The sequence below is a fragment of the Osmia bicornis genome, unplaced genomic scaffold, assembly GCF_907164935.1.
Source record: "Osmia bicornis bicornis unplaced genomic scaffold, iOsmBic2.1, whole genome shotgun sequence".
Classification (NCBI taxonomy): Eukaryota; Metazoa; Arthropoda; class Insecta; order Hymenoptera; family Megachilidae; genus Osmia; species Osmia bicornis.
This window is the reverse complement of record NW_025791458.1, coordinates 4,335,191-4,348,303: the sequence shown is the minus strand read 5'-3', so window position 1 is coordinate 4,348,303 and position 13,113 is coordinate 4,335,191. Positions and strand designations below refer to the sequence as shown.

The 13,113-nt window shown below is 42.6% G+C and overlaps 1 protein-coding gene across 1 annotated transcript; it reads right to left on the bottom strand.

The window, feature by feature from the left end:
• Positions 1–4,951: 4,951 nt before the first annotated feature.
• Positions 4,952–12,896, bottom strand: LOC114881621. The gene is made up of 3 exons (XM_046289923.1): positions 12,699–12,896; positions 8,498–12,263; positions 4,952–4,974 (listed from the first exon to the last, which is right to left on the bottom strand). The coding sequence occupies exons 1-3, from the start codon at positions 12,894–12,896 to the stop codon at positions 4,952–4,954; spliced, it is 3,987 nt and encodes a 1,328-aa protein (XP_046145879.1).
• Between the last annotated feature and the right edge of the window lie 217 nt (positions 12,897–13,113).

The window sequence follows — 13,113 nt, the reverse complement described above, 5'->3', positions numbered from 1 at the left end:
GAGACCAAATAACTTCTTCAGAAGCAAAGGACCTCCGAACTTCGTAGCGGAAGAACTTCATCATCAGGAAAAACAGCAACAAAATTTAGAAAATCAGGAAGAAATTCATCAAGAAAATTTTCCACAGGGTCCCGACATGAATCAAGAGATATAGTAAACCTAAATTCGATTGGAAGTTCGCCTGAACTTCCACATATTATCACGGCTGACCCGCCACTTAAAATTCTTATTGATTTAGGAGCGTCTTCATCAATTATTAATCTCGAAATAGCCTATCGCCTATTTTCCGAATATATTTTCTCATATAATTTCGAAATCAAATTAGTACATAAAGTGACAAAGGGTACACGTGCACTCACTTTTCCGATTTTACGTGAATTAGGAGACGAAACACCTATTACTTTTCTCATAGCACAATGGCATTCCACTTACGATTACTTAATTGGAAACAAAGACCTGCAAAAATTAGAAGCAAGTATAAACTATAAAACTCAAATATTTAGTACGACGAAGTTTGAAATAAACTATCTAAACAATATACCGGGAAAATGCGAGGCCGCTGGAATGAACCGTCATCGAGAAATAATAACCCAGATAAGGACCAGCCACATGAACAGCGAGGAAAGGGATAAAATTACAAACCTATGCCATCGATATAAAGACTGCTTTTATAATGAGGATAAGAAATTATCAGCCACTAGTGCAGTTAGCCACAATATCCGAACAAAAGACGAATATCCAATTTACGTCAAAAGTTTTCGCTACTCATACCACTTAAAACAGGAAATACAAGAACAAATAAGAAAACTACTAAAAGACGAAATAATTCGTCCTAGTAATTCACCTTATTCTTCGCCTGTTTGGATTGTACCGAAAAAGAGTGACGCAAGTGGGAAGAAGAAATGGAGAATAGAAATTGACTATCGCAAGTTAAACGACAAAACTATTGAAGATAAATACCCACTCCCGAGGATGGATGACATTTTAGAGAACTTAGATAAATGTGCCTATTGCAGTACATTGGACTTAGCACAGGGCTTTCATCAAATCCCTGTACACGAGGGTTCCATAGAAAAAACCGCTTTTACAGTGGAAAATGGTCATTACGAGTATTCTCGAATGCCCTTTGGGCTGAAAAATGCCCCTGCCACTTTCCAGAGGATGATGGATAAAGTTCTAAGAAGGTATCTACACGAATTCTGTTTTGTCTACATGGATGACATTGTAATATTTTCAAAATCATTGCAAGAACATTTACAACATCTAAAACTCATATTTGATGAATTAAGAACGTATGATTTAAAAATACAACTGGATATAAAATAATTTTTAACAAAAAAAAAAAATCCGACTTCCAAATGCACTAAAAAGTATAAAATAATTTCCATTTCATTTATATCTGTATTCCACAGCTATTAATACAATCTACTTAATCATTAAATAGGATACTAAATATATTTCAAAGTTTCGGAGGCGGCGCAAAATTAAAAACTTTTCCTCTACTAGGAAGATCCTAGTTCAGGTGTCGGCAACCAGTGACAAATGACCCATTTGATAATTTCAAGTAAACAATATTCAATGGGAATCAATATACCCATTACGAATTAACTATACTGCAGTTCACGAGTGACCGCACTTAACTCGCGCAGCTGTGACCTACTGAGGTCTAGGAAGATTTTTAATAGTGCGTGTGATTCCCCTTTACAGCTTGCTTCTTACTTTGCGTTCACATCATTTTTTTCCGGAAAATAATAGAATTTTCATTGCATCGTGAAACTTTACAATATCATCACCGGTTTCAGTTATCGTACGTCATATATTTCTGCCCACCATTTATATGATCGCAAAGTATAATAAGAAGCAAGCTGGAGAGGGGATAACACACGTCATTAAAAATCTCTCTAGACCTAGTGAGCGGCGCGAGTTAAGTATGGTCTCTTGTAAACTGCAGTATAGTGCATGTCCATCAGGAGTGCTGACAATTTCTCATACAATCGTTACAATTACAAATGTTTTCAACCGGACCTATAATTTTTCTCTTACGACTTATTAATTACCAAGTTTGCCATACCACAATCAAATCGTTATTGGCAGCACCAATTGTTCGGGTATTTTTAATTTTGCGCCGCCTCCGAAAACTTTGAAATATATTTAGTATCCTATTTAATGATTAAGTAGATTGTATTAATAGCTGTGGAATACAGATATAAATGAAATGGAAATTATTTTATACTTTTTAGTACATTTTGAAGTCGGATTTTTTTTTTGTTAAAAATTATTTTATTTCACACTTTTTAGTGGAACGAGCAGTATTCGAAGTTTACTTGCAGGGACAAGTTTGAAAAATCGCGATCGGTATATTCCTTGGAGGGTAACCCTAAAGAATAGATTTTTTATTATAATAACAATAGTTATTAACAATAAGAAGTTACATAAATTTTGGGAAATCGGATCATCGCGGAATGATCTACGAAATGTGAAATCTTTCGTCGCAATCGGTGCATTCCTTGAACCAGAACGTATTTTGCAATAATGAAAACCGTTATAAATAAAAAAATAAAAAAAAATAATAATAATAATATACTGATCGAATTGACTATCCTCCTCCTTTTCGAAGTCGGATAAAAAGCGAATTCTTACGAAAAGAAGTACCGTTTTTGGGACATATTATCACACCTCATGGAATTAAACCAAACCCAGACAAAATTAATGCTATAATAAAGTATCCCCTACCAACTACGCAAAAAGGGATTAAAGCATTTCTAGGACTCACCGGCTACTACCGGAAGTTTATTAGAGATTATGCAAAAATAACCAAACCCCTCACGAAAGTGCTCAAGAAAAGAGAAAAAATCGATTGCAAGGATAGAGATCTCATCAAATCATTCAATAAATGTAAAGAATTAATCACCAATGCGCCCATATTAAAATACCCTGACTTTGAGAAACAGTTTCACATCACTTCAGACGCATCGAACGTCGCGATCGGAGCTGTCTTATCTCAAGAAGGAGACCCTATATCATACCATTCAAGGACGCTGAATACAGCCGAGCAAAACTACTCTACAATAGAAAAAGAGTTGCTAGCCATAGTGGAAGCATGTAGATATTTTCGACAGTACATTTATGGAAGAAAGTTTGTTATCGAAACTGATCATAAGCCGCTTACGTGGCTCTGGTCTTTAAAAACGCCTAACTCCCGAATAATCCGCTGGAAGATTAAGTTAGAAGAGTACGATTACGAGGTGAAATACAATAAAATAATTTTTAACAAAAAAAAAATCCGACTTCGAAATGCACTAAAAAGTATAAAATAATTTCTATTTCATTTATATCTGTATTCCACAGCTAATAATACAATCTACTTACTCGTTAAATAGGATACTAAATATATTTCAACCTTTTCGAAGGCGGCGCAAAATGAAACATAATTTTTTCTTTGAAAAATAATAGGAATTTCATTATATCGTGTATCGTTACCATATCATCATCGCTTATCAATTATCGTACGTAATATATTTATGTCCACCATTTATATGAACGCAAATTAAGAAGCAAGCTGTAGAGGGAAATCTCACACGTTATTAAAAATATCCCTAGACCTGCGCAAGTTAAGTATGGTGTCTCGTGAAATGCAGTATACAGTATGCGTCATAGTGTCCTTTCGTCTAGTGAAAAAGCACTTACTTTGAAGTCCAAGTTTAACCATAGCAAATAAATATTCTAAAGCTTCTATCACATGATTATGTTAATTATTTTAATGCTTTTATTAAATAATTGGATTTATGATATTTGCTGCAGTTAAACTTGGATTCCAAAGTCAGTGATTTTTCACTAGATGAAAGGACACTATGACGCATACTGTACATGTACATCAGAAGTGCTACCAGCTTCTGATACAATCACTACAATTACAAATGTTTTATGCCGTATCTATAATGTTTCGAATATGTTTTCTTACGACTTTTTAATTACCAAGTTTGCCATACCGCAATCAAATTATTGGCAGTATCGTATAGTCAGGTACTTTTAATTTTGCGCCGCCTCCGAAAAGGTTGAAATATATTTAGTATCCTATTTAACGAGTAAGTAGATTGTATTATTAGCTGTGGAATACAGATATAAATGAAATAGAAATTATTTTATACTTTTTAGTGCATTTCGAAGTCGGATTTTTTTTTGTTAAAAATTATTTTATTTCACACTTTTTAGTGGAACGAGCAGTATTTGAAGGATACCGTAAGGATGTTTTGTATTTTTATTGGATACCTAATAACTGTTAACCAAAAAAAATATATTGATCAAATTTAGATAGTTAAGTATAAATGAAAGAAAACAAGATGAATAACATTGATTTCTAATTGTATTTAGTATTTTTCATTTAAAAAATACATAATATTTATTGGGACCGCCCCCCCTGCCGCTGCCCCTCCCGTCACGCGGCCATTTGCCGGGGTAGCGGCGCCGCGTTCCGGCCGCAGTACCTCTTTCTGTAAAGTAAAATACGACATATTAACATAACTCATTCATTTGAGAATTAATTTCTTTTATTACTCACGACGCAAATGAAAATTATATGTTAGATAATAAAATCTGTGATACATACTGCGCTTAGGTTTATTATCCCCTTGCGGCTGTTGTTGCGGCTGATGTTGTTGCGGCTGATGGTGTTGCGACTGCGGCTGCGGTTGTTGTTGCGGCTGCGGCTGCTGTTGCTGCTGCGGCTGCTGTTGCTGCTGCTGCTGGTGGTGCAGGAGGAATTCCTGGTGCAGCGACGCCTGCTGCTCCTGCACCAGCTGCAGCTGCTGCTGAAGCTGCACCAGTGCATTTGTCAGCGCTTCCTCTGAAAGAATAATAAAAAAAAAAGAAGAAATATATGTGTTAGATGCATATTTTTAAATCATGCAGTATATTCGCTTATCTTCCATTAAAGTTGGACTTATACTTACGATCAGTAGAGGTTGATTCCATTTTCTGTGAAAAAAAAGCTTAATTAATAAAATAAAACAAAAAATAATCCGCATTTGTGGATAAAAATTTGAAAAGCAATCACCCCTATTTGTTTTTATTTTATTATTATTTTGAAACTCAGTATTCTTACGTGTTTTATACGCTGATTATGAATATTATCATTATGTTTCGTCTTGGTCTGATTTATTTATTATTTTGTTGAACCGATCCGATTGAAAAAGAAGGATAAACTAGCCCGCGGGACTTGGAATAGTGCGATGAAAAATTTTTCTGAACAATGAATGTTTCGATGACGACTTGACTCCGATCGAATTATGAAAAACAGTCCGGCGGGACGCGGGACGGATCGCGTAAGGACAAGGACGTCGAACTGTGTTGACGAGCTGTTAACGGTTACATAGAAGCTTTGAATATACGATATTCAACAAACATACTGTAATTTGGCTACTAAATGATTTTCATAGTAAAATAAAAATTATAATTTTTTACGTTTATCGCAATGAATACAACTGCTTCTCACAAACGGAAGCAGCACTGCCGCAAAATAGCAAATCCTAATATCCGTGTCTCGACTTTTCCTTCAAGTTATTATAAATTTAAATAAATAAAAGTTGGCTGTGCCGAGCCCGCAGTTACCTTCAAGGCGAGGCAGCTCGGCGTCGATTTGCCGAGCGTACGTCCACAGCAGGCCTGGGTCACCACCACATCTTTTAAGGTGAATTCTAAATTGATGTAGGAATGTGAATTTGGGAGAGGAATAAGAAAGGCACAATTGGAAGGAAAGAAAAGGATTTTAATGGGCATAAAAACCTCCACTCAGTGAGTGGAGGAAAAAGCCGTCAAGGAGGAAAATTACAAATCTACAGTTAATACAATTTAGGTTTGGTGGTACTCGAATTCGGAAGCATACATGTTGTGTTAACGGAGCGCTCTTAATAACTACTCGGGTTCCAGAACACCACCAGCTCGGTGGGAAATACTGCGCGGCTTGTAATAAGTGGGAGATGCCCCATGAAATCGTACCTGTGCAGACAACGCGACCCTGACGTCTCAGGAACGGGTACAGCCCTCGTCGCGTGTTGCTGTTTGGGCAATGAAATGCCGCCTGATTGGGTGCATCCCAGAGAGAGATTGGCAGGGCAGATCTCCTCTACGAAGGCAGCCAGTGCCTCGTCCAGCTGTGTTTCTGTCAAAGCCGCGGCCGCGAGAAGGAACCCGAACTTCGCCCTCATCCCGTCAGAAACGTTCTCGTCTTCTTTTAAATCGCCGCACACATGCCGCCGCTCAGCGCATCGCCACGAACTATTTTTTCCCCATGACGAACGCGCTCGTCCCTACATGCAGGCCTCAGTCGATTGCTACTGATATCACACGCCTCCTAAACTCCCCGCGTGTTACAAATATATATCGAACTGTCTCGAGAACGCGAAACGCGCGAACATTCCGCCCGCCTTCGTCCGAAGGACGAACTGCCTCTTTCTGTGGTTCTGCTCTTCGAGATGCCTATTTCTCCGCTTCTATTCTTCACTTTGCCTTTTTATCCTCTTCTATTTGTTCATTCTGATAATCGCTGTGTCGCCTCCGATTCCAATAACAATGGACACAAGCGCGCGATATGTCGACGAAAGGTGTTGGTGGCCGTCTTCACAATGACAACCCTCACTAGTCCGTCCGATCCAGTATGCACCTCTATCACTCGTCCTAGGGGCCATTTTGTAGGAGGTGTTACGTCTGGAAAATTTTGCAAATTTGTCCGCCTCACGCTTCCTTATCAAGCCTTCGGGTTATAGGAGTCTCCTCATGTAAGGGACGTGGGGAGGGCGAATAACTACTTCATCTTTTTCAATTTTCTCCTCGACTCTGTGTTTTCTCATCAAGCCTTCGGGTTATGAGAGTCTTCTTCATATGGGAAAGGCACATTCCTATGATTTGTCGGAATGTCCCCACGCAGGACATCATCCTCGCGACGGGCCCTTCCGGCCAGGATCGCGATCGATTCCGATCACTCTTCGTCGAACAATCGAGTAAGACGTGACGGGAGCCCGTGCGTCTAGAGATAGAGTTGCCGATTTGTACTTTGTGTAAATTAGCTGCGCGGCAAGTCCTACCCGTTAGGCAGAGTGTCGTGAGGGTGAATTTCGCGAATACGCGGCAAAGACTCAGAGACGCGCACGTTAAGCTTTCATACTATTAACCCTCTGTCATTTCTTTTTCATTTTTATTCCGTTTGATCGCGTAATCTTCGTATTAAATTCAATCGCGTTAATAGTCATCTTTCTACAAAATCGTAATCGTCTTGTGTTCGTCTTGATTAAATTTTGATACGCAATAAAGGGCAATCGGGCGCGCGACAAGTGTTAGTGCGACAGCTTCCTCATCATCTCTCTCTTGGTGTTCCAGACTAACCAGCGATTATTCAACGAGCTACCACCGATTTCCAAGCGTTTTATTATCATATATTATAAACTACATTTTCACGGTAAGCCTGTCAATTACTAATTTTTCGAGCACGGCATTATCATTGAACTTTCAACAAGGCAAAACGGGCGATCTATTAAGCCTTCGGGTTATGAGAGTCCCTCCATTTTAGATCGTCTCGATTTTTACGTTCAGGTACCGTTTATAAATAATACGCTATTCTAAAATTCTGAATTTTGATTTATCGCGACTTTGTGTGTATGACGATTTCTCGACTACGATATTTTGTCAGGGGCGACCTGTAAAGCCCTTTCGGGGGTTGTGAGGGCCTTCTCCATTCAGGTCGTTCCCTCGCGGCCAAACACCGCTAATTTTCCATTCAATTAATATATTAATTAGTTGAGGAAGTCGTCTTACACCTAGATTCGATAACACGTCTAAAGTCATAATTTATACGAAGTCCAACTGCGAATCAAAGGCTATCTATTTTACACGATTTTCAGACAAACAATTGTCATTATTATATGAAATAGGTTAAGCATCTTTACCCTTGTCAAACCAGTATTGTTTTTGAATTGAACTTATCTAATAGTAATCATTAATATTTTCAAGCATTAATAGCATTAAACTCAATAGTCATTTTCAGTTGTACTACTTTCAATAGTTTTTTTGAATTACATTTTTATTTGTTGCACACTATCCAGTCTACTTTATTTCTTTGAGTTACAACGCCTATTTTTACATCAAATCCACGCACGCCAACACAACGTTTCAAGGAGGGACCCGTATGGGACCTAGAACACTGACGAACCCAACGGAAATAAATTCTATCTAAATTTCCGTCTTTTAAAAATTGTTCTCGTAGAGGACGTTAACGCGTCATACGCGGTCAGAGCTGGTGGCAGCGAGACCTTTCTCATCGCAAAGATCAATCAAATCAAGGAAAATTAACAATCGATCTTTTCCAATTTTCTTTCCTTTTAAATTTCCAATTCACTTTACGTTGCGCGCTCGCCTCGCGCCGCGCAACGTAACAGAGGGTAGCGCTCATCTCTCATGAGCACAAGTTGACCCACGGCGAAGTTCTCCGTTGGATCCCGCCACTTGCCTCTTTCCTGTAGGTGTTGCAAATATTCGTCGGACCAACGTTTCCAAAATTGGTTACGAATTCGCTGTAGCAGCTGAAATCGGTTTAAGCGATTTTCAGGCACCGATTCTGGTTCCGCATCCGGGACTAAGGCAGACGCCGTGCCTATCAGAAAGTGTGCTGGTGTTAGGATGTTTAAATCGTCGGTATCCGATGTCAGAGGGCACAACGGGCGAGAGTTGAGGCACGCCTCAATTTCTGTCAAAACAGTGGAGAATTCCTCGAAGGTCAGAGTGTGCTCGCCGACCATTCGCCTCAGATGATGTTTCACCGATTTGACTCCAGCCTCCCAGAGGCCACCGTAATGCGGGGTGGTAGGTGGTATAAAGCTCCAAGCAGTTCCATCATTCGCTAGCGTCGAAGCGACCGTTTGGTAAAATTCTGATGCCTCCTTGAACATCGCCTGCAACTCGGTATCTGCTCCTCTAAACGTCGTGGCGTTGTCACTGTAGAGACGATGACAGATTCCTCTTCTGTTTACAAAGCGTCGATAAGCAGCAATGAATGTAGATGCAGTGAGGTCACTGACTACTTCTAAGTGAATTGCCCGTGTCGCGAAACAGACAAAAAGGGCGATATATCCTTTGTAGGCGCGATGTCCTCGGCCCTTTGTCGTGCGGATATGGAAAGGTCCGGCATAATCTAGGCCAGTCGTGGTGAACGGACGTGCTGGAGTCACCCGCGCCGCAGGGAGGTCGCCCATCAGCTGATGAGCTAAACGCGGTTTTACCCGCTGGCAGGTGAGACAGTTCCGAATCGCAGTTTTAATTAAAGAATTCCTGCCTACAATCCACGCGTATCGTAATAGGACACTCGACGTTAATGTAGGACCGCCGTGAAGAGCGGCGTTGTGCGCGTATCGCACGAATAAACGACTGAGGCCAGAACGTCGCGGTAAAATCGGGGGATGTTTGCGCTCGCTAGTTAAATTCGACCGTGAAAGACGTCCTCCTACACGCAAAACACCGTCTTCTTTGTCTAAGAGCGGGTTTAACTTTCTCAACGCGCTAGATTTAGGTAAAGGCTTCCCACTCTTCAACATCTCTATTTCGGTCGCGAAAGCATGCGCTTGTGCTATGCGTATAACCGCTGAGCGAGCGTCCAAGAGCTCCGAAGTGGTCAGATAGGTTGGCAAAGGGTTCAGCCCACCCTTACGTCTCCGCAAGTGTTTCACGGGTCTTAAACAGTAGGCTACGACACGTATTAACCTAGTCAGGCTGGAGTATCGCAAAAGAATATCCGGTTCCGGCGGTTTCGCCTCTGCGTGGAGGACCTGTGTGGTCTCTGACGGCTGGGGCCAGTGTTCGGGTTGTAGGGCCAGCCAAGAGGGCCCATACCACCATAAACTCGTCTCGCATAGTTCAGACGGACGCAAACCGCGGGTAGCGCAGTCCGCTGGATTTTGTTTAGTGGGAACGTGAGCCCATGTGGCGGAAGGTAGTTCCGTTTGTATTAAAGAGACCCGGTTCGCTACGAACGTTTTCCAGTGACAAGGATGCTTGCTCAACCACGCAAGGACCACTCGGCTATCTGACCACAGAAAAACTGGGTGCCTTTTAAGGAAGTCTAATTTTCTCAAATGACAAACAAGTCTGACTAGAAGTAAAGCTCCGCACAACTCGAGATTGGGAATGCTTACTGTTTTCACCGGTGCGACCTTTGTTTTTGCGGCTAAGAGTGAGACACGAACGTGACCGTCGCCTTCGTCTGTGCGAAGATATATTACCGCCGCATAAGCTCTAGAGGACGCGTCAGAAAACCCGTGAATTTGACCAGCTGACTCAGAAGGCGATCCAAACCAACGGCTGATTGTTAAGGTAGGAAGCGAGGAAAGTGAACGGCAATAATCAATCCACCGCTCGCGAGCCTCAGCCGGCAGGGGAGAGTCCCAATCACACTTAAGAATCCACAAATCCTGCATAAGAATCTTAGCTGTTATCGTAATTGGGGATAACCAGCCTAACGGATCATATAGTCGAGCAATATTTGAGAGTACGGCTCGCTTGGTCAAAACCCCAGGTAAACTATTTGCATTCGTAACGCTAAAACTGAACTCATCCTGAGTCGGTTTCCAGTGCACCCCTAACGTTTTTACAGATTCATCCTGCACAATATCCCTAACCAAATCGTTTGCGATCGGATGCTTATGCGCTGGAAGGATGTCTGGATGATTTGCCGCCCATTTGTCTAACTCAATACCGGCAGTCCTTAAGATCTGGACCAATTCCGTACGTTTGCGAATGGCAAGCGGCAGTTCGTCCGCTCCAATGAACATATCGTCCACGTATACGTTTGATTCCAAACAGCGCGAACCCAGCGGAAAGCGAGGTTTCTCATCTACTGCTAATTGTGCAAGCGTGCGTATTGCCAAGCATGGAGCACAAGCGGTGCCATGGGTGACTGTAGTCAACCGATATTCTACGGGAGGTTCTTCAGGGCTAGGTGCCCATACAATTCTCTGGAGATCCTGATCACGAGGCACGACGAGAATTTGCCGAAACATTTTTACAATGTCCGCGGTAAGAACATACTTGTATCGACGCCAATTTAAAAGGACCAACGAAAGATCCTGCTGGAGGGGAGGACTAGACATGAGAAAATCATTTAGACGATACTGGTCATGCGTCCGTCGCGAAGCGTCAAAAACGACTCGAACCTTATATTGCGCAGGTGTGGACTGTACGACCGCATGGTGAGGCAAGTACCATGAACGCGAATTGACACTCTCGGCTGCAGGAACGCGTGTCATGTGCCCTAATGCCTCATAGGTACGCATGAATTCTCGATACGCGGAAGCCAATTTAGGATCACGTGTGAATTTCCGGTGAGTATGCGCGAGCGAACCCATGGCCATACGTCGTGTCTCCGCGGAAACCCTTGGGAGATCTGATTTCAAGGGAAGTTGTACGACATAACGCCCACCGGCATTTCGCGAATGAGTAGCGACGAATTGATTCTCGCAAGCTTCGTCTTCAGGTCCCAAGATACGGACAGAAGGCGGTAATTCCTCGAGCCTCCAGAATTGTTGCAAACACTCGTTTAAATTATCCTCTGAAGCACAATGTAACGCCCTTAGAGGCTCTTGATGGGAGCTCTCCGCCCGCCGTGAAGAACTCGACTGCGCGGAGCCCGAAATGACCCACCCAAGCACGGTGTTTTGTGCAACTAACCGGGATCCAGTCAGATGTTGCAAACCTGGTCGGAGGAGTTGACCGTACATATCGGCTCCCAAAATAAGGTCTACCGAATCAGGAATGTTAAAATGAGGATCGGCTAGTGGTAGCTCCCCAAACTGCTCAAGGTCGATCTCTATTAGACGGCGAGTCGGTAATTGGGAGGTAAGCCGAGGAAGAACTAAAGCCTCGGCCTCGATTTTAAATTCAGAGCTAACTAACGACTGCACTGCAAACTTGACAGAGAATCTCGCAGTGCCGGCTGCACTGCTTCCAAGACCCGTTAAAGGAATTTGGACATGTTGCTTTGGAAGCGCGAGTAGCTGCACAATTGCTTCCGAGATAAATGAGGCCTCAGCTCCCTGATCTAAAAGCGCGCGAACTCGCGTGCGTGTTCCCTGAGGGCCTACGACGTTAACCTGTGCGGTAGCTAAAATGACCGGGTTTTTAATGGTCGATAAACTCGCGGTGTGTACGTTAACCCCTGGCACCGTGGATGCAGGTTTTTCGTCGCGAGGTTTAATTTCCAAACCGCTGGTAGAAGGCTGAGGTGTCTGCGATGGGTCGAAATGCAACAGTGAATGGTACCTGCCTTGACAGGTGCGGCAACGACCGTTAGATGTGCAGGATTTAAACTTATGGCGGCCCATGCAATTAAAGCAAAGATACAGGCGGCGCACCTCAGCACGGCGATCACTAGACGACTTCGCGAGAAACTTTGGACATTTAGAAATAAAATGTGGTCCTGAACAGAGAGTACAATTAAACGAAGCAACCTTACTGTTAGTCCGCGGTAGCGTACTTGCATGAAATATTTTCCGCGAGCCCTGCGTCGGTTTAAACATCGGATTTGCCCGTTTACAATCCCCAGCACTCATCATACTTAGAGCTTGAGCACGCCTTTCCAGGAATTCGGCCAACTCAGAAAATTTCGGAAATCTAGCTAGCGGATCGGGCTCTTTGGCGCCTGTATCCGTACGCGCAATTACCTCACGATCTCTCGCGCTCAATTCTGACTCCCAATCCTTTCTCGATTCCGGATCTAACCGCGAGGCCAAAACGTGCACAAACCAGATGTCCCAATGATCAACAGGCATTTGCAGATTCCGCAGTGCGCGAACGATCCTCTGAGCCTCGTCAGCGAACGAGCGCAACTCGTCGGCCGATTCCCTTTTCAACGAATTCATTTTCAAAAGCGCGTTCAAATGGTTGGTAACCGTTAGCCGCGGGTTGTGAAAACGCGCCTTCAAAGCCAGCCAGGTTGAGGCATAGTTCGCGCTAGTCGAGGCCACGTCCTTAGTCAGCAGCTACACCTTTGAGGCAAGATTTTAGATACTGCAATTTTGTCGCAACGGCTACGCGCGGAGCATCGTGTACAAGGGTCGTGAAAAGATCACAGAAGCT

Coding starts and splice junctions, on each gene's coding strand:
- LOC114881621 (XM_046289923.1), bottom strand. CDS start 12,896: ATGAATTCGTTGAAAAGGGAATCGGCCGACGAGTTGCGCTCGTTCGCT. Junction 12,264..12,698: donor TGAGCGCGAGAGATCGTGAG/GTAATTGCGCGT, acceptor GACCCATCGCAG/ACACCTCAGCCTTCTACCAG. Junction 4,975..8,497: donor GCAACACCTACAGGAAAGAG/GCAAGTGGCGGG, acceptor TTTTTTTCACAG/AAAATGGAATCAACCTCTAC.